This window comes from Mustela lutreola, chromosome 7 (genome assembly GCF_030435805.1).
Source record: "Mustela lutreola isolate mMusLut2 chromosome 7, mMusLut2.pri, whole genome shotgun sequence".
Lineage (NCBI taxonomy): Eukaryota > Metazoa > Chordata > Mammalia > Carnivora > Mustelidae > Mustela > Mustela lutreola.
This window is the reverse complement of record NC_081296.1, coordinates 111,339,153-111,363,565: the sequence shown is the minus strand read 5'-3', so window position 1 is coordinate 111,363,565 and position 24,413 is coordinate 111,339,153. Positions and strand designations below refer to the sequence as shown.

At 41.2% G+C, this 24,413-nt stretch overlaps 1 protein-coding gene across 2 annotated transcripts in view; it reads left to right on the top strand.

Annotated features, from left to right (window-relative positions):
• Positions 1–21,564, top strand: part of SLC35F4 (solute carrier family 35 member F4) — a 236,610-nt gene extending 215,046 nt beyond the window's left edge. For both annotated transcript variants that reach the window (XM_059182188.1, XM_059182189.1), the window contains exons 4-8: positions 4,334–4,553; positions 13,701–13,826; positions 15,646–15,838; positions 18,907–18,996; positions 21,135–21,564. In XM_059182188.1, the coding sequence (XP_059038171.1) occupies positions 4,334–4,553; positions 13,701–13,826; positions 15,646–15,838; positions 18,907–18,996; positions 21,135–21,376 (871 nt within the window). In that variant the 3' untranslated portion in view covers positions 21,377–21,564. The remainder of the gene's footprint in view (positions 1–4,333; positions 4,554–13,700; positions 13,827–15,645; positions 15,839–18,906; positions 18,997–21,134) is intronic.
• Positions 21,565–24,413: the final 2,849 nt, after the last annotated feature.

The window sequence follows — 24,413 nt, the reverse complement described above, 5'->3', positions numbered from 1 at the left end:
CCTGTACCCCTGGGGATAAAAATATATGTTTATAAAAAATAAAAAATTAAAAAAAAAATATTTGCTCAATATTTGGGACACTGTGGTACCTAAGCAGATAAAATGATCTGGTTTCACAAAAAAAGGAAGTTTGGCCCTAATGGTTTAAAGATTATTTATTTATTTATTTTTGGCCAGGGTTGGGGGGTGGGGCGGTAGGCAGAGGGAGAGAGAATTTCAAGCAGACTCCCTACTAAGTGGAGAGTCTGACTCAGGGAGCCTGGCACAGAGCTCGATCTTATAATCTGAGACCATGATCTCAGCCAAAACCAAGAGTTGATGCTCCACCAGCTGAGCCACCCAGGGAGGCCAGCCCTGAGGTTTAGAAGATGCTATTCTTTGCTGGTTGGGAGCACATGGGACTTTCACTATTGGTTCACCAGGTATGAACTTGGTAGTGCCACGGTTCTAGTAGTTGTTCTGTGCTAAACTTGGCTTCTGCAGCCCCATCTTAGAGAGCTCAGGAAGCTGGCAGGACCAGTCTTGCCCAGCACTCGATTGCAGGCAAAAGGCAGCATTTGGGTCAAAGTACCTTTGCTGACAGACAGCTTCTCGAAGAGGAAAGGCCTAGAGGGAAGGAATAACTTCCAGGACAGTCACTCTAATCATGGAGACAAAACAGTAGTCAAGACCTCAGTGGATGGTAGTGGGAGAGGGACAATTCTCTACACCCACTTACTGTTCCTTGGCAGAATGACAACAAACTCATCTTGGAGAAGCCAAAATCACCTTTCTTTCTTGCCCCATACTTCCTGAAAAGATGCATTAACAGAGTATTCTTAAAAACTTAACAAACTGCAAAGAGTCTATTTTCAACTTCCACTTTCGTTCACCAGCTTAGAAGCAGCCAAAAATATTAAAGTTACACTGTGTGCTGATTTTCCACGGTATCCATGACTATTCAATTAAAATTAAGCAAAATCTATATAAAAGTAATAAATGTTTTCTGGTTTGGAGGACAGAAATAAGCCTTATACCTGTTTGTAATTGCTAAGGATACTTTGTATTTGATTCCCATCAAATAGACATGAAGTTAGGACACAAGGTCTTTTTTAATAACAATATTTCATAAGCAATTTCAGGGAACAAGAGTATCAAACTAGAATTCTCCCTGTTTGAAAATGGCTTATCCATAGCTTGAATGTTCTACTCCAATGCTCCTGTGGTTTAGATACACATGCTGATAAAAACAAGAGTTTAGTATGGGAGGTTGTACCTCAGAACACCTCAAAGCATGCCAAGTTGGCTTTATTTAAGATAACACATTTACAAGAGGTTGCTGCTAACAGAAATGTTGTTTCGGGAATCAACTTCATCTCCACCACATCCCTTATGTCTGACTAACTCCGAATTTATCGAAACCTGTGATTGGGCAGGACACCTCCACCTGTGAGTGCAAGTTGGTTGAAGTTGGCCATGTCTGAAACCAAATCAAAGAGCTGCAATTGTCAAGCAGAAAACATGGTCTTTGAAAGGAATATTCTCCAGAGGGCCCCTCCATAGGAGAGGTAAACATTGCCAGAAAATTCTGAGATCCTTCATCTTATTTTCCTTGTAGACTCATTAACACCATCTGCCAAGAAGGCACTTCCCGGAGCTCTCATGGCAGAACAAGGGGGAGAAGAGAGTTAGTATGTAAGACTGGAAACAGAATTTGTCCCATAGCATCAGATCCTCTGACTATTTTCTTCTTTTCTCTTGAATGGTATGAAAGAATTTTCAGTTCTTTTTCTTATCACTAACATCATGACCTGAGCCGAAATCGAGAGACAGACGCTCGAATGATGGAGCCACCTAGGTGCCCCAATGTTGAGCATAATTAATTTACTAGTGTCCCCAGCTTCTAACTTCTGTCCAAATTTGCCACCTGTCAGTGCCTAATGCCTAGAAATTCTGATCTCATCATCCCAAGGAGAGACTCAGTGTTACTTGCTCATCTATAGACATCCTATCTTTCTCTGAATTTTCACATTTCTGAGCACTTAATGCTTAAATAACATAAGGTCCTACACCCCCGTGACCAGGCATTTGAATGGAGAGCATTTTTAAGTTCTACTGTGGCAGGGACAAACGGGGAGAAGGTTGATAGGCAGAGAAGGGAAAAAGAGGGGACCAATACGGAAGCTAACACGGTGGGTCGGGGAGGACAGTCTCTGCCCCTCCCCCCACACTGGGGAAGAAAACTCTCCCTGTCACTGTGCCTCCCTGCGGGAATGTGTGCTCTCCTGCATTCAAAGTCTTTGCTTGAGAGCACTCAACCCAGCATGACAGTGGGCTCTGGGAAGGAAGAACCCTCCCTGGCCAGGGACAGCAATATGAAAAGAAGTCCTTTCCTTAGAAATGTGTTTGTTGTGTTTCTTCATCAATGTATATCTCAAAAGCCATTTAGCACTTGTAGATGTCAGGATGAGCCCATGACTAGCAGCTCCAGCTCTGCCTGACTGACTTTCTCACAGAGCAGATCCCTTTATGAGGACAGAGAGATAGGATCCCTTGTGCCAACTGCTGCTTGGTATGTATGTGGCTCTGATTCAGTGTCTCTCCATGGCTGTGGGGCTTAAGAGATGCCCCTCCATTTCCCTGAGCAGGTGTGATTTCTGTTTACTTTACAAAATACTTTGTTTTTAGGTTATCTTACCCCTTCTTGGATTTTGTCTCTTTCAGGTTAAAAATTACTTTTGGGAAGTTGCATTTTTATTTTACAAAAATCCTTCTGTTTTAGTTGTCTCCCGCATCAAAAGTAAAACTGTTACACAGGTTTCTATGTGTACATTATGCATTTTTAACCTCCTGGGATTCGCTGGCTTACAATTCCCAGCATTCTCCGCTGCTTGGATGCAGTGTTTTCCGTGAGACTTGACATTGAAGGCCATACTCCTGTGCTTAAAGCCTCACCACTTTGTCACTCCCTCCCTCCATGTGGCCCTCCATAGGGTAAGTTGCTTCATATGCTGGGGCAAACATTGGCTAGAGATGATTTTGGTTTGTAAAACTTTGGGGCACAATTGTTTCTTTTCAGAAAAAGCCAGAGGAGAAATGGTGCTAGTACTAGCTAGAACCATGTAGATTTCATTATAACCATGCAAACATCAGTAGCTTGTTGCTTTCAAAAAGGTAGTTATACTACTCTTGAAAATACACAGCCTAGCACAGGATAGTTGCCCAGTAAATGCCTGGATGTTCATGAACAACTGCATGGAAAAAAATCAAGCTGAGTTATCCCAATGGTGAGTCTGTTTTCAGTCCATAGTCAGACAAACACTGTTATTTTATCACATCATTATTGCCTGTCTGTATCACTAGTTTGAACATTTTTATTAAAATGGCCCCTTGAGGGCACCTGAGCGGCTCAGTTTGTTAAGCATCTGCTTTTGGCTCAGGTCATGATCCCAGGGTCCTAGGATTGAACCCCACAGCAGGCTCCTTGCTCAGTGGGGAGCCTTCTTCTCTCTCTTTCTGCCTGCTGCTCTCCCTGCTTATTCTCTCTCTCTCTCTGTCAAATGAATAAATAAAAATCTTTAATAAAATAAAATGGCACCTTTGGTTAAATAATCAGCTTAGTCAGAAATCAAACAAAGCAAACATTTAACCGAAGTGATTATTTTTACACAATAAATTCAGATAATTCCTCCAAAGCAACCAAATGTATGTATATACATACAACCTGAGTTTGATTTTTTAAAATTTATTTGTTTTACCAGTTTGGGGTCATCACAGAATCTTTCGTCATTTTTTTTTTTTTCCTATCTTAGAAATGCTAAAGGAAAACCAAATTAGTCAACTGGGCAGATACATTAAAAAGAGGTCTTGCCCCTTAGGAAAAATCAAATCCCCAACTGTGTGGCTCTCCACAGTTTGTGGGTTTGCAAGCTGTCTCTACCTGTTCACACAGTTGCAGCCCTCTTGGTCCTGTTGTAGTCACCCTCTTGGGAAAGAGTCTTCTCTCTTGTCTAATAGCTGGTAATCCTAGAAACTACTCATTTCTGGATTTCTCCAGACTTCTCTGAGAATGTTCAGCAGCAGCAGACTGGCTGCCCCAGCCATCTTGAGAGAATATCTAGGTAGGAAAGGGCCTAGCTCTGCACCTGGGGGACGTGGGCTCTTGTCCATGGAGCCCTTTGCCCCCCGTTGTGCTCCATAGGTGGGAGCCCTGGGTAGGCAAGTAAGTAAGTTCGACCGATGAACAATGGGTGTTGAGTGTTTGTGTTTTTACCAGAAAATGTCTGTCAAGAGTTAGACAACCCAAAATGTGTCACAATTAGTACCTGACAATTAACCTCTTTTTCTTTCCTAGGGAATGCAGCCGGATTTTTGGTGAAGACGGTCTGACATTGAAGCTCTTTCTTAAAAGAACTGCTCCCTTTTCTATTCTATGGACTTTGACTAATTACCTGTATTTACTGGCTTTAAAGAAGCTGACAGCCACGGATGTCTCTGCTCTGTTCTGTTGTAACAAAGCCTTTGTCTTCTTGCTGTCGTGGATCGTGCTGAAAGACAGGTTCATGGGAGTGAGGGTAATGGCACACTTGATTTGATGTGTGAGGCCGCCTATAATCGTAAATCCTTGGCATCAGGAGAGCTCCTCTGTATCATGGAATTTCTGTCAAACTTTCCCCATTGGTTCTGAGTACAAGTTGGAAATTGAAGATGCATTAGGACACGCAGGCAATTACAGTATCATGAAAGGATAAAGAAAGGCTCTCCCTTGGGCAGTCAGCTGATTTCAACAGGAGGCCCAGAAACAGACCAGGGAAAATAAGTTCTTTTTTTAGAATTAATGGTGTGATCAACTCCTTCTGTCCTCAGGAAAGAAGGGTCTGAGAAAATTAGCCACCTTAAAGGTTATGATTTTTTTTTTCAATCAACATATGTTGGGACAACTCCCTCATGGTTTCCCTCCCCCCGACCCCAAGATGGATTTAATTAACATTGGTGTAAGTAGATAAGGTTCCCAAACAGTAATTAAAGTCACTGGTAATGGCACAATGCTGTTAAAAGTGGCTCTGTATCTTGGGTGACTAATCTAGAAATGGAACGAAAAGCAACAATTTGTACTTTGGGGTAACAAATCCTTAATTGAACCATATTAAACTTCCACCAGCCACTTCAGTTCTGAGTTTATTCCTTTCAGAAGTAATATGGATTTGAAAAAAAAAAAATCATTTTGTATTCTTGTTCTAGGTTAGATTGATTGAAACCCATGCAGCTCTAAGGAGCCAGATCTCATTCGTTTAACCTGGCACGGCACGCCACTGTGATGAAAATATTGAGAACATAATTCTTTAGAAAGAGGTATAAATGGAAAGCTTTTCCCAGAAGATAAACATCACACACTTGCTATTCTCTGAAAGAGAAGTCAAAGACTGGATTTGAAACATATTTTTCTATCAAAATATTGTTCCTCTTACAATGATATCAGGTCTCTGGCCCCTTAAATGCTGAAATGAATACTAGAGAGAAAGTTGATGACATCCATTAACCCTTAAAACATTTTTTTAATAGGAAATTCTGGTTGTATCTTGGGAGATGTTGCTCGGAAATTTAGAACTGAAGCCTGACATGAACCAGAAGTAGAAAGCTATGGTAGAAGACAAGATGAGAAACCCTGAACCAGGCCATGATCCATTACCATCCCCAGTTGTGGTACCACACTCTCCACCATCTAACTTAGATTTGCCATCCAAAAGGTTTAATGTTTTTATATGGAGAACACTGGTACTGACTGCTTACCATCAGGTACCCTGACCGGTCCTTGAGAGCAGGGACCATCCCTGTATTTGCTTACTGCTCCATTCAGGATTAGCTACATAGTTTGTGGGGCCCAATGCTAAATGAAAACACAGGGACCACTCCATTTTTTTTTTTTTAATTTTAAAGCAGCTTTATTTTTTCCCCCAAGTTTTTATCTAAATTCAAGGTAGTTAGAAACGAATAAGATATTATACATTGGCTGATTGAATTTAAATTTAAAAATACATAAATAAATTCAAGTTAGTTAACTTACGGTGTAGTATTGGTTTCAGGCATAGAATTTAGTGATTCATCGTTGCATATAATACTCAGTGCTCATCACAAAAACTGCCTCCTTAATGCCTATCACATTTAACCCATCCCCCTTCACACACATGGGCCCCCCATCTAGCAACTCTTCTTTGTCCTCTAGAGTTAAGAGTCTTTTATGATTTGTCTCCCTCTCTGTTTTTATCTTATTTTATTTTTCCTTCCCTTCCCCTATGTTGATCTGTTTTGTTTCTTAAATAACATAGCAACAGCACAGCATGAAACCAAGGGCAAGGCCTTTCTAATCATGGGACCCTATGCATCTGCAAAGGTCATATGTCCATGAAGCCAGCTCTGCCTCTGTCTGTAGCACCTAGAATAATGCAGGAGACAAAATAAAACTCAGTGATATTTGAGGATATACTACATAAATTCATGCTTATGAGATCTTTCTCTTTTCTATCTGCCATCACCATGGATTACGCATGAGAATTTAGAAGGCCTTGCCAGAAGAGAGGGAAAAAGAAGAGATTTAGGGGCTTTTCTGCCCTTTCAATGGCATCTGAATACCAAAAGGGAATCAATACCTTCACTATTAGATTTACCAATGAGAAAATCCGTTGTATTAGAGTGAATGAATGCATTTAAACAGGGTACTTACTCTTGCAAAATGTCCTATCAAAAGAGGTTCAGTGTTTACTTGAGATTTAAAAAACAACAACAGCAACAAAAACTCAGCTGTGTAACTTCTATTTAAATCACACATTAAGGAAATCTGCCTAGAGACTACAGACCATCACTATTCGAAAATTGGCATCTCTAGTGGAAGGGTGGTCCCCAAAAAGTTGTCCACATCCTCATTCCCAGACCCTGTGAATGTGACCTTATGTGGAAAAATGGTCTTTGCAGACATAATTAACATAAGGAGGATGAAAAGAGTAGATCATCCCAGATTATTTAGTTGGCTCTAATTCCAATAGCAGATACCCTTATAAGAGACACACACAGGAGAGACACACAGAAGAGAAGAAGGCAATGGGAGCGCAGAGACAGAGATTGGAGTGAAGTGACATGGCCACAAACCCAAGAAGCCTGGGACGGCCCCCAGATCCTGGAGGTGTCAAGGAATGTATTCTCTCTCAGAGCTGCTGTTGGGAACATGGTTCTGCTGGATTTGAACTTCGGGTCTCCAGAACTGTGAGAGAATAAATTTCTGTTGTTTTCAGTCACCAAGTTTGTGGTAATTCATGACAGCAGCCTTAGAAAACTACTACAGCATCCGTAAGTAGTAAGACCCAATAGGGGAAAAAAAAAATCATTACATATCCAATGAGTTGTATATATTTGTTAATAAGTACATACGTAAGACATCATAGATAGCAAAATGGTAACATAAATGTCAAGCATGGTGGAAGTCATATAGTTTTCTTTTTACAAACCACAAAATGCTTTGCTCCTTACTGGGAAACATGAGGAAGTGTTTAATGCCATGTTCCAGAAGAACGTCAAGGTATAATTTTGACGATGCGTGTAATCAGGCCATGGGATAGGAAAAGAACCACAACATCTTCAGCATTTTGCCTTTGACAGTCTCAGCAATTCTGTTTTTTCCTGAGACATATTGAGAATATGTGTAATTGGGTCATCTGAGAAATTAAAGGAGAGCTCACAGAACACGGACAATGTAAATGCCATTTTCATTGCCTACATCCAGACAGATCAAATTAGTGCCTGTGCAGGCCACCTCACTTGGACTAGTCTTTTGTTTTGTTTTGTTTTGTTTTGTTTTTAAATAGTTCAAGTGCTGCTTTCGGTCATCAGATTACAATTTGTATATTTTACTCACTCTCAGGCTTCAGAAGTTTAGAGATAGATTGCTTTTGGATTGTAATTTTCATTTGACCCAAAGGATGCTCGCGTTTAAGATGATCACATTCCTTATTTCTATTTTTCACATCCAAATGACACTCTAGACAGAAGGAAGGATGCTTTAAGTTATAAAATCAGTTAACATGTGTTTCTCTGGAGCCCCAGTTGGCACAAGGTAATTGCTCATGGAAAACAAATTCTGTTTTATGAATAACTTATTAATAATTTGTGTCCTTAGAATATTGATTGCATTATCAATGGAAAGGTAATTTGTTGTACATTCAGTTTGCTATCATAAAATCATTTCAGCCACTTTGCTGGTAAATATTGGTGTGTTAAAACCTCTTTCATGAGTAGTCGATTATAGCTGATAATATGACCATCCCATGGAAATTAGTAAACTTTTTAAAAAGACCTTTTTTTTTTTAATTGCACAAATGTTGGTGAGAATCCAGCTCTTGCAGCTTTGAAGTAGGGTGTTTTCCCATCTTCAAGATCCTGTCTTGTTTAGCTAGAGCTCTTCAATTCCTGAAAAGCCCCTTAATTTAAAAAAAAAAAAAGTTCTCTTCAAAGAAAATGAACCACTGGCTGGGGATTTTCTCCTCTGTCACTGGTATTGATTGCAGTCCAATCTGAAAAGTAACTCATCTTTTAGATCTTGTCCCTCTCTTATTTTTTAAACTGTTAATTGAAAATTTCTTTCATTTTTAAATTTGCTTGAGTGGAGGGTGGCGAATGGTTCAGCAGACCCCAAACTTCCTTAGCAGATTTAGGAAATGAATTTGTGTCTCTTTGGCTTGACATGCACATATTTTTCTAGCTGTAATTGGGTCCTATGCAGCTAACTCTCCAAACTGTGGCTCTTTTGGACACTTTCCAAGATCTACCACGGACCAACTAGGGTATGTCAGTTAAACGGAATCTTTCGCTGCTTAACCTGCACTTCTCTGAATTCAAATTGGGCTCCAGAGTGCCCTACATCAGGACACTGGAGCTAGGCTGTTACTGACTTGTGCCAATACTATGCATTTAGAGAAGAGTCAAGATAAATTTTGGTTTCCACCCTGCCTTTGGTTGACATTTATGTCGTAACTGTGCAGTCGTGGGCCGTGCAAAATCCTCTATCCAGAACCTTCATGCTTCCTGGAGGAGGCAGCAGAGGATGGGTACTGGCATTCATCCTTATCGTCCCCCTCTTGGCAAGAGAAAAATTCGTGAATACAGGGGGAGAAAGCTGAAGTGGAATGCTCTCCAATTTTACCCCCCGCAAGGAATCCGTAACCCCTTAACAAGATACCATCAATAGATCTGCTCTATCCTCCAGACACACCCTTTAGTTTTTCCATCTGGCCGTTCTTTCCCTCTTTTCTGTCCTGGTCTCCCTTGGAGATCATTTTCAGATGGATTTTATTCACATAAAAATAGATGTGTGTTGAGAGGTGGCGGGTGAGAATCTTGGTTTGGGGGTCTGCACAACTTGGTTCGAACTGTCTGTCCCCCGGCACCCTCTGCGCGCGTGCATACACACACACACACACACACACACACACACAATCCGTATGGCTATACTCTGTCCTCTGCCCACTTCTTTCATTTCTCACACTTCAACTCTTGTCCAATTTCACTGGATCTGAGGAAAACAGATGGTTCACCTTCATGGAACCTTAGATGTAGCATGTGGATAAGCTTAAGGATTCTGCATAGCCTTGGTTTTCCTTGAAAATGGGCTCTATTTAAATAACTCAAAGAGAACAAGAATGATCATCAGTGCAGTTCTCACCAGCCAAGCTATTAATGTGTATCCCACCTTCAGCTGGACATTTAGTCTTGGACTTGAGTACAGCCCTGCCAGCAGCGTACCTTTGAGGGTCTCCACGCTAGAGGCTGCTGTAGGCTTGCTATTCAGGGATCCATTGTGAGTCAGGGGAGCTCCTCCATGCTCACCCAAATTTAGAAACACTGTTCACTAAGGCAAAATAAGGAAAGTTATTTCAGTTGCGATTAGAAAGAGAAGCGATTAAAGGTTCACTTCAATATGCTGAACCCTAGAAGAGCTGGTATCATTACGCAAATAATAATTCTGGGCACCATTTTGTAAGTGGGGGAAGCAGTGAATGTAATGAGGCTAGTGAACCCTCACAGAGATCAAGAGAAGGGCCAGACCCTTGTGGTTTTGAAGGCCTGAGACATAAATAAATAAAACGACGAGACAAGAAAAGAAAACAGCCAAAAGCCAGATGTTCCTCTAGCTTTTATGTGTACAGATGAATCCTTTGAGAGGGGACAGAAGCCTAGCTTTCATGCAGGGTCACATGTGGTCAATAGCACAGTGACATTACTGAATGTTCACCTCCAGAGCCATCTTTGGGCTTGAGGAACACACTCAGCCAGCCTTATGGTGCCCGTCTGATTAGCTCTGAATGTTGACAGGAGGCTCTCAGAGGGGGCTGAGCCTGTGGAGGAAGGCAGCTGGCTCAGGAGGAAATGTCCCTTAAGAGATATGCTGGGCAAATGAGCTAACAAAATCCTCTTCCTCGGGGTACTTGCCCCAGGTGGGCACACCATGACATGAGAGGCCCGAAAGGTTTCCCAAAGCTGAAAATTAGGCTTTGGCATTGTTGTGGTCATTATGGTTACGAATATGCTCACCCGAACCAGATTCAGGGAATGGCAGCGGTGAGTCAGTTATCTGTCTTATTTAGACACTCTGGTTGGTTATAGGGCTGGAATTGGTGTAGGTTGGGAGGAGAGCCACAAAGGGCACATGAGATGGTGTCTTCTCAGCAGAAGCATCCCTCATCTGGATGCTCACATGTTCAAAGGCATTTGAGGGGCGGGCGCTGTCCCTATGTAGGTGTAGGTGTGCACATAGGAGCACTTCTGACCCAGGATTTCAGGCACAGGCTTCCGGCAGGCACATGTCCCATGTCCCAAGCCCAAGAAGAATCATTTTGTGTTTTTTGTTCAAAAGAACAGACTATGAATCCTTCCTCGGTAACTGATCAATTCTGAAAATACCTGTGACTCAGATTTGTGCTTACACTATTTGTTTTCTGAAAATTCAGAAAGTATCTACTCTGCAGTTGGCCAGTGGTGCCAAGGAAAGCCACTCTGGGATCATCTGAATGACCACTCCACTAAGCCTCCCCCGCACCACCCACCCACAGCCATTTCCCTGCATTTCCTAGAATTACTGAGCTCTCTTCCCTGAGTTCCAGCTGTGTAGATAAGAAACACATTGAACATGTCTTAAAACAGAACCACAGAAAATTTGTTCTGTTAGATAGTTGTGAAATTTAAATTAAAAATGTGGAAAATAATTTAACTTATCTTTTCCTCCCAGGAAACCTATAACACCTATAAATTGCTGTTTATACCATAGAGAAGAATTTTTCTAACATCTCAAACATTCAGATTTTCATGCTTTGAGAACTTAACTAACTACACTGTCGGCCCCCCCAATGTGAAAAACGCTCCTCTCCATGAAGGCAATTGGAGGAGACCCTGCTATAATTGATATGTCAACTTAAGTGGTCCAGCTAATATTTCCACAAGCACTTGAATATAAAATGTAATGGAGCTCTTTAAAAGGCTCATCGCAGTTGTAATTTTGAATTGCTATAAAATTTATAATCTTTGTCCATACCCAATTCCTATCTTGGGAATTTATAATAGACATAGTACATGTATATATTTTTACTAAATGTTGACTCAGAAAAGGAAGTGCTTCTAACTGAAGCCATACCCTGGGGGGGTAATAGTATTAAATGGTCATTGCTTTCCAGACAGCATTCTTGCTTTTGCCTTTTTTTTTTTTTTTTTTTTTTTTTTTTTGGATAGACTGTTTGTTTTCCCAGTTCCCTAAACCTAGAATTCTATATTACGCCTAACTGCATAAACCCAGATATTATGTATTATAGAATAATTTTAATAATTTTAAATATGAAGCAGTACATCATGTTAAAGTTCATTATGATTAATACTGTATTCTAATAACCCTTTCTTGATCTGAACAAGAAAACACAACTGAGACTTGGCCGAAAGAAAACAAATATTGATTCAAACGTAATTGTCCTACAAGCTCAGTCTTAGGAGGGAAATCTGCTTGCGGACCTGAATACTTTGACCCATGAACATTATTTAAACACGAAAGCAAATCAGAAAATGCCAGTGTCTAATGTGCCTTTTCATTTCTCTGAAATCAGACTGCTCAGAGGATCGTTGCAGGTCCTGGGCTGTACTATAAGTCCCCAAATTGAAGAAAATGATCGCCCTCACAGAATTTCCAGGTCTAGATAACGCCCTCCCCATGTTTATTTATGAGTCTCTTACTTCTTGTTTGGAAAATTTCCTTGACACCTTGTGGTGTGTGTATTAGATTCTATTCCCTCTAGTGAGAGGCAAAGCTTAACTAGAACACATGCCTGGGAGCTTTACAGAATATGATATTCACTCAGCAAGAGAAACGCCTCCCATCAAGCAGCCTCCTGGAAAAACGCTTTATGAAGACGGTTTTTCACTGCTGACATGTCAGCATCTGTTCTCAAGTACTCCTGCTGTTTTTCATAAAGGATGTTTAGTATGGAGCTAAGACTGAAACCAACAGTGCACTTGCTTTTGGTGGTCATTAACAAAAGAATTGCTTTAGTAGCATCTAAATTCTATGTGTCATCGCTATCATACTCTTCACTGGCCTGGAAGGAGTCTACAGTCTCATGTTGAAGAGCTCCATTTTGTTGTAATAAATAATGCACTAATAATATTCGGAGGTGCCAAAAAAAAAAGTCACATATGCAGAAGAGCTATCTTGGAGGAATTGATTTATTTGGGAATACTCAGAACTGAACCTTAACAAAGTTAACCGCCAGGTGCCTATATATTTCTTGCAAAGTTACATACATCTTGGTTAAAAAGTCAGTGAGACTATTTCACAAGGAAATGACATATTGTTCCCCATCCCAGGGGCTGTCATTGTACTGTTTACTATAGCTTTGAAATGTTTTCCAGTGGAATCAGATCAAGATAATTTCAGAAACAGGTGCAAATCAGCATTTCACTAAGGGAGTGGACTCCTGTTTTGAATAGATCCAGGATCATATCAATTTATATTAAACATTATTATTTTAATCAAATGATGAATATTTCACTTTATACAGTTAATGCTCTAGAGTAATGGGATAAGTGTATCTTTTTGTGGTTAATTTGCATGTAAATCAAAGGAAGAGCTAGCTTCCATTTGACACACTAATGGCCAGTGCAAACTCAACTCCCTCCTTATAAATCACTGGGAGAGATGGCACGCTTTCCTTTTTTCCCCTTGGCCTAAATTTTGTCTCTTAGCTGCACCAATGTTATGTCTACCTAATCAAGTCCTGTTTATGTGTCAATCTTCAAAATCATGCATTGATCTGAGGAGCAGATGAAAATGTATGCTGAATTGTTTGAAGCAAAAGAATACACTGTAGATAAAAATGCTCTGGAGGATTAGGAAATCCTATTAAATTTATTTCACCAACATGTGTATTAATCTCTAAGAAGTTGAGCTAAAAGATTAAACTGCAAGTACTAGCTCTTAATTAGAATGTGAGCAGCTTTTATATTCTCTGTCTGGATGTCTCATGAGCATACTGATTTCTTGTTAATACTGACCCTTCCTGCATTGAAACAGAGATGTATAAGAGGTAATTGGGTTTGAGGAAGCATTTAGCAACTCTCATGAAGTCTTCAATTGCTTACCCTGAGATATGGAGGCATCAGGGGTTTTTTTAATCTCTTTGCATTCTATTTGACAGATAGTCGCTGCAATCATGGCCATTACTGGCATCGTCATGATGGCATATGCAGATAATTTCCATACGGATTCGATCATAGGTGTGGCATTCGCAGTGGGCTCAGCCTCTACATCTGCATTATATAAGGTATGTTGTGCCTTTTTTTAATGTCATTGGCTGTCATTCGTAGCTTAAACTCAAGTAATAAAGGAAGCCAGGACAACGAAAGTCTTGGCATGAGGAAAAAAAAAAAAAAAAGATGGTTTAAATAAGACTAAGTACCATTTACTGGGTACTTGCTACATGCTGGGCACTTGCCAGAAGTTTTCACCTGTGTTGACTCAACTTTCTGAGGCACAGGCACTTACCCCCACTTTCCAGATGAAGAAACTGAGGCTTAAAAGATTAGTAACTTGCCCAGGGGCATACAGCCAGGAAGTGATAGAAAGATTTAAATTCTGACTGGCCACCTCCAAAGCCCATGCTCCACACCTCTGCCTGTCCACAGTCATCAACCAGTTGCAGCAGGGGCTGAGAAGGACCCCCTCCTCTCTTTAAGGTTCTTTATGTTAACTGCCTACAGTCATTACCTTAACCCAATGAGGTGTTAAAAATTACAAGAAGCTGTCACTCGTGAGCTGACTGCTACGTATTAACCCGAAGCCACAGGAACTTCTGTTATTAGTGAAACGAAGGGCCTCCTTTCCTCTCTGATGGATACTCTGGGTCTGCACTATGTACTTACCACTCGTTCTCTGCTGGAGCTGCCACTTTTGAGAGCCAGCTTTGAGGAGGTAGCTAAGGCACTGTTCCACTTTCACCTCTCTTGGTGTTTCAATGAGAAAATGCTCTGTGAAAAGCAGGAAACGCCCTTCGCATCCCTCCTGAGTGCCTGTTCTGATTATTCACCAACACTGCGGCTCCGGGCTCCGAGGGCACTGAGTCTATTTCCATATTGACATTTCCTGGCCCACTGGTTCTGTGACTGGCTTGACAAGTTTTCACTCAATTGCCATTTGTGTCTAACTGGCCCCCAACTGAAACTCCTCTGAAGTGTCTAATGAGACCAAAGAACAGCACGTGGTCAAGTTCTCTTGATTCAGTTTCTCAAGAGAAAAAAAATAAGTTCAGTTGAAATTAAAAGCAACACATGGAATTGCTATGTGACTGGGATGGCTGTCTTTTCGAGAGAATTCTCCTGACCATGTCATAGATGTACTCATCCTGGGAGCAGTAACATTTGAAGACACGCATAAAATCAAATGTGCGCCGTCGGAAAGATCTGCTTTGTTCTATGTTGTTTGAGGATTAATATAGGAAGCAGAAGGGTTATAAAGCCAAGAACTATCAACTCGACCCCTGGCTCCTCCTCAGCCCAACGTGACTTTATGTTGGCCATTCATACCTCCTTGCTACCTTCTTCTGTACACAGATTTATATCCAGAAAAAAATTTTTTTTAATCTGGAGAATAAACAGAGTATTTGTGAAAATAAGTTAAGCTCCGAGAGAAAAGTGCTTATAAATCCAAGGCATCATTATTACATCTCTCAACAACATAATGATCGTCTCTCTGTCTAGTTTAGTTTTTGGTATCTGTCAGATTATGGGTAAAATGAATCCCATCCTTGAGGGGAAGAATTGACGGCATCTCAGCCCTAGATTTTCCTGGGTTTGTCTACACGCTTAGTTATCATTCACCCTATACCCATCCCTGATGGTGGTTAACACAGTGCCTGCAGTTGTTTCCAACATCGTAAGGAATTCATTTTATGGCATTTGCTGTTTCATGTGAAGACAACAGGGCATCTTACTTATCTCAATGGCCCATTTACTGTCATGGAGACGGTGGGGTAAGAAGAAATAGAGGATAAACTTTGAGTTGGTCAGTTCATTGTGTAGAACTTGCCTTGCTGCTCTAGCCAAGTCTCTAACTGTGTGGCTAAGGAGTTTCTTTCCCAATCCAAGGTCTTGTTCAAGATGTTTCTTGGAAGTGCCAACTTTGGTGAAGCAGCACACTTTGTCTCCACGTTGGGTTTCTTCAACTTGATCTTCATCTCTTTCACCCCGGTCATCCTGTATTTCACCAAGGTAGAGCACTGGTCATCATTTGCAGCTCTGCCGTGGGGCTATCTCTGTGGGATGGCCGGGCTGTGGCTGGGTAAGTGGCCCTGGGTTTTGCCTTCCATTCCCTACATCATTTTTGACCTTTCCTTGGATTAGATAAATGAACATAGTAGGGTTATTCCCTTGGGAACCTTTGTCTTCTGTTTCCTGAACTTACTTAAGGTTGGCTAATGGTCAGAAGGTTCTCTGCAGGCTATTGCTTGTATAGATCAGAGATGTTCAACTGGTATATCTCTCACGAAGTAAGGTGTGAGCTAGAGGCCTAGACCACTCCGATCACCACTGGGCTTCAAACAGCCTTGTCCATTCTTCATGTTGTCCTGTATGATGTCACTGTGTTCCAGCATAGCATGGTGCACCAGGCAGAGGGAGAGAGGAGATGGTACATTCAAGGTGCTCAGAGTGGATCAAAATGGCTGGAGCACCAAGTGCAGGAAGAATAGGGAGGAAAGAAGGAAATGACATTCTGGAAAGAAACAGGTCATGAAGGAGCTGGAAACCCATTAAAGGGAGTAAATCCATTTAAAAATCTTTAAGCAGAGGTGACAGGCTCCCATCTGCATTTTAGTCAGCCAGCTCTGGCTGTGTATGGAAAATGAATTTGAGATAGGAAGCCCTCAGCAAGCAAGAGAAGGCAGAACTGGACTTGGTCACCCTGCCAAGTAGGTTGTGCCTAGTCGGTGACCAAGAAAAAATCACCTGGAGTCTTTTTAATGTTCTCTCTCCAAATTCCCCAGACTCAGGGTGGTCAGCTGCACCTGAGCAACCAGGGGACTGTGACTTTCCAGCTGTGCTGCTTCTGTCACCCACTGTAAAAGGAGCCTGAAAAATAATGAGCCCACTCTTGTCTCCCTAAGCCTGTGAACAGCAGCACTGACTACATGACTCAATGTCCCTTTACTCAGAACCAAATAACTTTCATTCTGCTCCTCTGTCTTCACCCTTCCCAAGGACAGCCCCCTCTGCCTGATCCCCATTTTCCCACCACACTTGACCTGCAGGATGTCTGCCAACCCTCAGCTGATCTTTTATCAAGGTGGCATAATCCGAAGCAGCTTTGCAGTTCCTGGGAGAAAACCATTGGTCTGGTTTTCATTCCCACAGAAGCCTTGGGTTATCTTTTCTCTACTTTGGCCCAGGCCCCTAAGCAGGGGGTGAGACCAGAAAAGGATCAAATGTTGATTGTTGATCTTTGAATTCTACTTTTGAAGTCGAAAGATATGTAGTTATGACCTTTCATAACCTCTGCTAAATTGAGTAGAAATCAATAGCAGTATTTCCATAAGACCCAAACATCCTAATTAACAGTGCCTCGATAATTTCCTGGTCAAAATTGTGTATGCATGATCTCCAACTTACTGCAAAGTAGCCCTTCACCAACATATGTCCCTTGGCTTGGTCCATTCACCTGACATGTCTGTGTCCCACTGAAACTTGGGCGAGGCCTCATGCTACAGATAGCATATTGAATTATATATCCTTGTCCTTAGGTTGTCAGAAAAATGAGTAAGTGTTCTACCTAAAGAACTAATTAAAAACAGACAACACATTTCAGTGAAGCCACCTGTTTTTTGCTGAGTGGGAAGGGCTCAGTTCTCACCCAAATACCAGTACTTTCAATCTGCTGAAATAATCCAGTTCAGCTGATAAAAGAGCAGTACAGGAGATTAGCATAATCTGTGTAGGATTGAATACCTTCCTGACTTGCTGGAGTGTGCCATATTTGACTCCCTGAGTCTACGGAGAGAGTTGAGGGGCTGGAATAGTCATTCCCATTGTAGCTCTGCCATGAAGGAAAAACAATTATTAACTTTGGAAGGTCCTCTGCCTTGATTGCCACCACTATTATACAATAATTATGAAAGAGCCCATGTTTTATGAAAGTTCAACCCACTGTCTCTATCTACCAAGTACAAGTGACTCCAGATAACAAAGTTAGTGGGCTTAATTAAGGCAGGGATTATAAATAGCAGTAGAAGAATAAACACTGTCCTGGAGTAGTTCTAGAACCATCTTTGGTTCCTTAGAGATATAGGCAGTATGGTTGAATCATTTACTTACAGATCTCTCTGAATTGAGGACCATTCCTAGTTGTTAATATTTGTCTCTCTAAACAACCCCTAAAAGAAACACAATTGAAATCCATTAAAATAATGCTATGTAGGGGCACCTGGGTGGCTCAGTGGGTTAAGCATCAGAGTCTTGGTCTCAGTTCAGGTCCTGATCTCTTAAGACCCAAACATCCTGATTAAAAGTGTCCAATTTCCTGGCCAAAATCAACCTAGCCAGGAACCATCACAAAACCCAAATTCCGTGTGGAACCTACTTGAGATGAAATGAAATAAAATAATGCTATGTAGTTTATCATTGTTTCTCTTTTTTATCATAGTTTTTCTTTCAAAAACATATATTTTTGATCATTTTTGTAGGGGGTAGATGATTATTTTATATTTTACTAAAAAGATCCAAAATATTAATTCAAATATATCTAGTTATACCTTCCTTTGGTTCTGTGGCCCTGCCCTTGGATAATCTGTGCACAAATCAGGATGTGGAAAAGAGCCCTGGGGTTCAGTGCATTACACTGAACACACTTTCATTTGCCTGTATGATGCTCACCACGAGGGAAAGGAAATAAAACAGCATAGGCCATCCTTGGATAGAGCTTCATTTAGGCAGTAACAGGAGAGCCTTTTCATTATCCAGGAATATGGCGTCATATAACAAAGTAACAAAGGGAAAAAAATCCAAACTTCAAACAGTCCTCTGCTCCCAATCTCTGGCTGGCCCCAGCCTGCCTTTATAGTGCTAATAAGCAGTGTCCTGAATTGATTGTTTCACTGCTTTGGATTTGTTCTAAACGCCCTTTGCCAGCCAACTGGCAAGTGATCAGGCAGCCAAGGTGACAGAGGAGAAAAGAGAATAGACTACTTCAATCGAGAAACTCGTGCATCTGGCTCCCAAATTAGAGGATTAATTGACCAAAGGTGCGGACTGTGTAGAAGGCAGGTTTAGCAAAAACACTGGTTCTATTATGTGAAGAAGGAAAGAGCCCAGCAGATCAGTTTGCCTTCATCCTCTGTATCCTCCTGTGTTTTTCAGCCTTCAACATCCTGGTGAATGTCGGCGTGGTGCTGACATACCCAATCTTGATCTCCATTGGGACCGTGCTCAGTGTCCCCGGAAATGCAGGTACCGGTCGCATTTGACAAGTGCGCCATCTCTTGCCTCTGTTCCTTTCACACCCTGAGTGGTTTCTTCGAACAATTGTGAATTATGTCCCTTGCCTTGGAAGATGTTTTTAAATATCGGGAAGGTGGCAGACAACAGAATAACTATGCAGCAGATTTAAAATTTGCAGCTATAAACACTGTTTTTACTCAGTCGTGCTTTTAGAATTAAATACCAAATGTATCATTTGGGTTTCATGTAATCTCCCTGACAACCTAATTTTGCGGTATTTTTAGAGGAAGTCCTGTGGAAACAAAAGGCATCCCAGCCGAGGACTCTCAAGTACACGTCACTAATGAAAGTGTAGGAAACGTTCAGGGTGTGGGCTCCCCGTCAGACTATCCGTGGGGAGCAGCAGAAGCTTCTCCTGGGGGCCGAGCAGATGGCCCTCTGGAATATGTACAGGAGAAAGCAATTGGGCTCACTTTGGGAACAAGAAGAGAGGCTATTTTTCCAGGATGATCTTTATAGTGAAACGTGTCAATGGAGCAAGTTATGAAAGTGAGGGATTTGGAAGACCATACGGTCCTCACTGTGAGATTTTATTTTTCCAAGTCTCAGGTACCCAACTTTCTCCTAATCATCAGATACTCATTGAGCCTTTACTGTGTGGAGAACTGTAGAAGAAACAGGGAGGGGGAAAAGATATTATTGTTCCCCTAAGAAACTTACACCAAATTTGTAAAAACAAGATCAACATATATGAAATAACTTAACACCCCACTGTGGGATTTATTAGCAAATGCTAAATGGTGTGAGACAGACTCATGGGACTACCAGATACCCGGAGGAAAGAAATATGAGTGAAGAGTGGAGTTGTCAAAGAATTTCATTCATTCACCTAGGGATCCAGTCACTCAACAAATCATTTCTAAGCACTTAGGACATGTCAGGAACAGTACTAATGCTGGTGAGAGTTTGTATGTATACTCTGAACCATGTAGTGTACAGAGGGAGAAAAAAGAATTCAGTAGTTACAACGTAGAGACAGAATTGTATTGATAGAGGTGTGTAATGAATGCTCTGGGAGCACACAGGAGGGGCATCCAGGAGGGCTTCCTGTAAGAAGCCAAAAGAGAGAATGAATGAAGGGATTTGCTGGATGGTGGGGATATGAGAAGGAATGGGCATTCTATGTAAATAGAACAATCTGGGCATTACCAACAATTCCACTACTAGGTACATATGCTGAAAAAAATAGAAAACGAGACCTTAAAATATACTTGTATGTGAACACTCATTGCAGCACTATTCATGGTGGCCAAAAAGTGGAAACACCCAAATGTCCATCCACAGATGAACCAATAACCAAGTTGTGATACGATGGGCTATCATTCAGCCATAAGAAGGCAGGAAGTACGGGTACATGCTCCCACATGGTTGAACTTCAAAAACGTCATGTTAAGTGAAAGAAGCCACATGCAAAAAAGTCACATTTGGTGTGATTTCGTTTATATGGAATCTCTGGAACAAGTTAATCCATGGAAACAAACATCAGATTCCCACACAGGAATTGGGAGGTTGGGGAAGGGCTTGGGGAGTAACTGCTTCAGGGATAAGGGGTTTGAATTTGAAGTGATGGAGATGTTCTGGATTCAGACGGAGGTGGCAATTGTACAACACTGTGGCCTACAAAATGTCACTAAATTCATGTGAAAAGAATTCATTTTAATTTGTAGGAACTTCACCTCCATTAAAAATTCTTTAAAAAGAACAGGAGGTCCCAAAATGTAGGCATTAACAAACGTGGCCCATTTGGAAAATCCTCAGCAGCCCAGTGAATCTGGAGAAGTGTGAAGGGATGCAGAGGAGAAGTTTCGAGAAATAAAACTGCAGAGGCAACTAAGTGAGATGACATGAGCCTTGAAGGATAAGTCTGACTTAGAGAGAAGAACAGAAAGCAAACAAAGGCAACAATAGAATGATATGGACAAAGGAAAGCGAGGAGCGGAGTTGTCAAGGAAATTCATTCATTCACCTTGTTGAAAGAACAAGGGAGACTTTAGAAATTTCTAGAAGTGGCACTGACAGTGGTTATTATTCTCAGAGAAGCTTAGAATCAGTCCTAGCCTGTGACAGACCTGATTTTTCTTCCCTAGCTGTGGATCTCCTGAAACAGGAGGTGATCTTCAATGTCGTCCGCCTGGCCGCTACCATTGTCATTTGCATTGGGTTTCTGCTGATGCTGTTGCCAGAGGAGTGGGACGAAATCACCCTGAGATTCATCAACAGCCTGAAGGAAAAGAAGAGTGAGGAACATGTGGAGGACACCACTGATTCTAGTGTACACCTGCGGACCAGAAGCAGGGCCAATGGGACAGTGTCTATACCCCTGGCTTAATGAGGGACCCATTTTGGATGCATGTGTATGTATATTCTGTGAATATAGTAAATTTTTCTCACTACCTGTACACTCAAATGACAGTATTAATTCTGGATTTGGATAAGTCATAGGTGAAATCATGCCAAGGATAAAAGTTTACATTTATATGCTTATCAAGGAACTGGTGTAAATAATCATAATAAAAATTTTTTATTAAAATATATTCATCTTTATTCTATTTCTTCTGTTTTAGAGGGAATTGCCTGCCCCTAATTTGCAAAATTTCCTGAAAACATGAGACTCTACTAAGTTATGGGTTTATCATCACCTTACCCTCACTGGAAACTGAAATATTTTTGTTCCATCAGAGAAAGTTGCATAAGAAAACACATGTACAGAATACACACTTTATATTGGGACGCCTGGGTGGCTCAGTTGGTTAAGCAGCTGCCTTCAGCTCAGGTCATGATCCCAGCATCCTGGGATCGAGTCCCACATCGGGCTCTTTGCTCGGCAGGGAGCCTGCTTCTCTCTCTGCCTCTGCCTGCCATTCTGTCTGCCTGTGCTCGCTTGCTCTCTCTCTCTCTGACAAATAAATAAATAAAATCTTAAAAAAAAAAAAAAGATACACACCATATATATATATATATATATTTAAGTCCAATAAGTCCCTTAAGTTTGAAAGCTGGGAAGTAATTAAACAACTATCAAAAGAGAATCTTCTATATGCAAGACTTACACTAGGAAAAATGAAGGTGTGAAGACAGAGAAGACTCCGTCTCTACTTCCAACATGCTTAGAGTAGTATAGAACATAAGAGTGGTTATAAAGATCTCTAATAGGAAGTAGACATTTAAAAATGGCAGAGGGGTTAGAGCACAGCTCTACAGTACCTGACATGTTGACCACTCCTTTTTTCTGAAATATCCTCTCTACTTGACTCCCATACTATTTCCTGGTTCTCTATCTGCCTCACTGGCTGCTTCTCTAGGGTCCTCTTCCAAGACTGGTCTCATCACTGTCAACCTTCAGTGCTCGGTCTTCTTATCATCTTGTTCCACACTCTCTTCCTCGGGGATTTCATCTACTCCCATGGCTTCAAATGTCACCCATGTGAAGATGGTTTTTAAAATCTTTATCTCCAGCCCAGATTTGTCCCCTGAACTTCAGGGCTGACTATCCAAATGTCTCCTGCAAGCTCACTTGGATAGCTCATTGTTGACTTCCAGTTCAAGAAAAAAAGTTGAATTTATTGTCTCTCTTCTTCAGATCTATTCCTTTCACTCCCTGTTCCCTGTCTAGGCTAAGGGTGCCATCATTCACCAGCTGCCCAAGCAGGGATGAACCTTAACTTTTGCCTTTCTTGCCCTCCACATCTAAACTATAAGTCATGTTGATTGTCTCTCTCAATGGTTCTTGAATCCAGACACTTCTCTACTATGATAACCTGTTCTGAGCACTCATTATCTCTTTCTCTAATGAATGAAAGTCTCTCTGAGTTGGCCTCTCTAATTTCTAGTCTTGCCTCTCTCTCATTCCTTCCATGCCCTGCAGAGTGGCTTTTCTAATACAGAAATGAGATAATTCTCCTCTCCTATATAAAACACTTCAGTGACATCTTATTTTCCACAGAATAAGGTCCAAGTACCTTTGCACATCGTTCAAAGTTCACCACTGGCTAGCCCCACCTGACTCAAGAGAAGCACATCCAATGGAACTTCTGTGGTGAAGACAGTATTGTACATCTGCCCAGGGCTCCATAGTAGTCCCAAGGGCCTACTGAGCCCTATAAGTATGGCCAGTGCAACCAAAGGGGCTGCATTTTTCATTTTATTTACTTTAATTAATTTGAAATTAAATTTAAAGAGCCACAGGTGACTATTGGCTACCATATTGGACAGCACAGATCCAGAGCCTCATGTCATCATTCCACCCACTCTGGGCCCCTGGAATCTGGGCTTTCATGATACTATGAATTCCTGCAATTCTTCAGTCGAGACCTACTCTATTTTTTGTACTCTTTTTGCCTCTCTCATTGCCTGACTAATCATTACCTCAGCTTCATGGTGTGATTTTTTTCCTATTTTCTCAGAAAGCCTTTTCTTCTCCCCCATTCCTCACAAGCCTCTGCTTATGCTCATGATAGCACTGGTCACCCTCTGTGGCAATTACCAGTCTACTTGCCCAAGGTCCCAGGAGACCAGCAACTCCTTGAGAGCAGGAACTGTGTGCCATTCATCATTGTGTTCCTAGCATGTGTCTGGTGCTTGCAGATATCCAATAAGTAAATAAATGTGTTGCTTGACCCTGGAGATATACCCCCTCCTCCAGACTGTATTAGATTAGTCTTGTTCAAGGACAGACTGGTACAGATGAGACCAGTGAAAGTAAGGAACATCAGGGGTTAAATGGGCCACTGCCTTTGTTGTGTTTCCACAAAATACCAATTTGCTGAATTGCTAAAAGACACTTCTCTCTGAAGAGGCTGGTTAAGGCACAGAACAATTTAAGATAATCTGCACTTTCTGGGGAACTTAGTGCAATAAACCAAGCCTTTCTGGCATCTGTTTTACTCTTCTTTTTTTTTTCAAGTGTCCCCAGAAATATAGGTGAGACAATCACAAATCACAAGGCAAGAAAAGGGGACTCAGGCTATCACACCCACTGAGCATCATGGTAAATAAAAACCTTTTTTTTTTTTCATTTCACTGTCATTTTTTGAAAAGGCAATGCCAGTCTTCCAGGGTAGCTAGGTGACATCATATTCACTAAAATAACCATGACTCACTTTAAACTTCATGAAAAATGGTACAAAATAAATAAAATATATTACTAATAAATGTGAACTAGTTCATTATCTAACTGGCGTTGGTTTTGACTACTTCGGTGCCATATTGGTACAAACACCACTCTCGCCTTATTTTTAAATTACTGTTAAATAGCAGTAATCACAGACTAGCCCACTTCAGCATCTTGCCATTACTTCGCATGACATTTAAAATTGCATTTTGACATCTTTAAGAAATGAGTTGTTTTGCTCTTTTTGATGATTCAT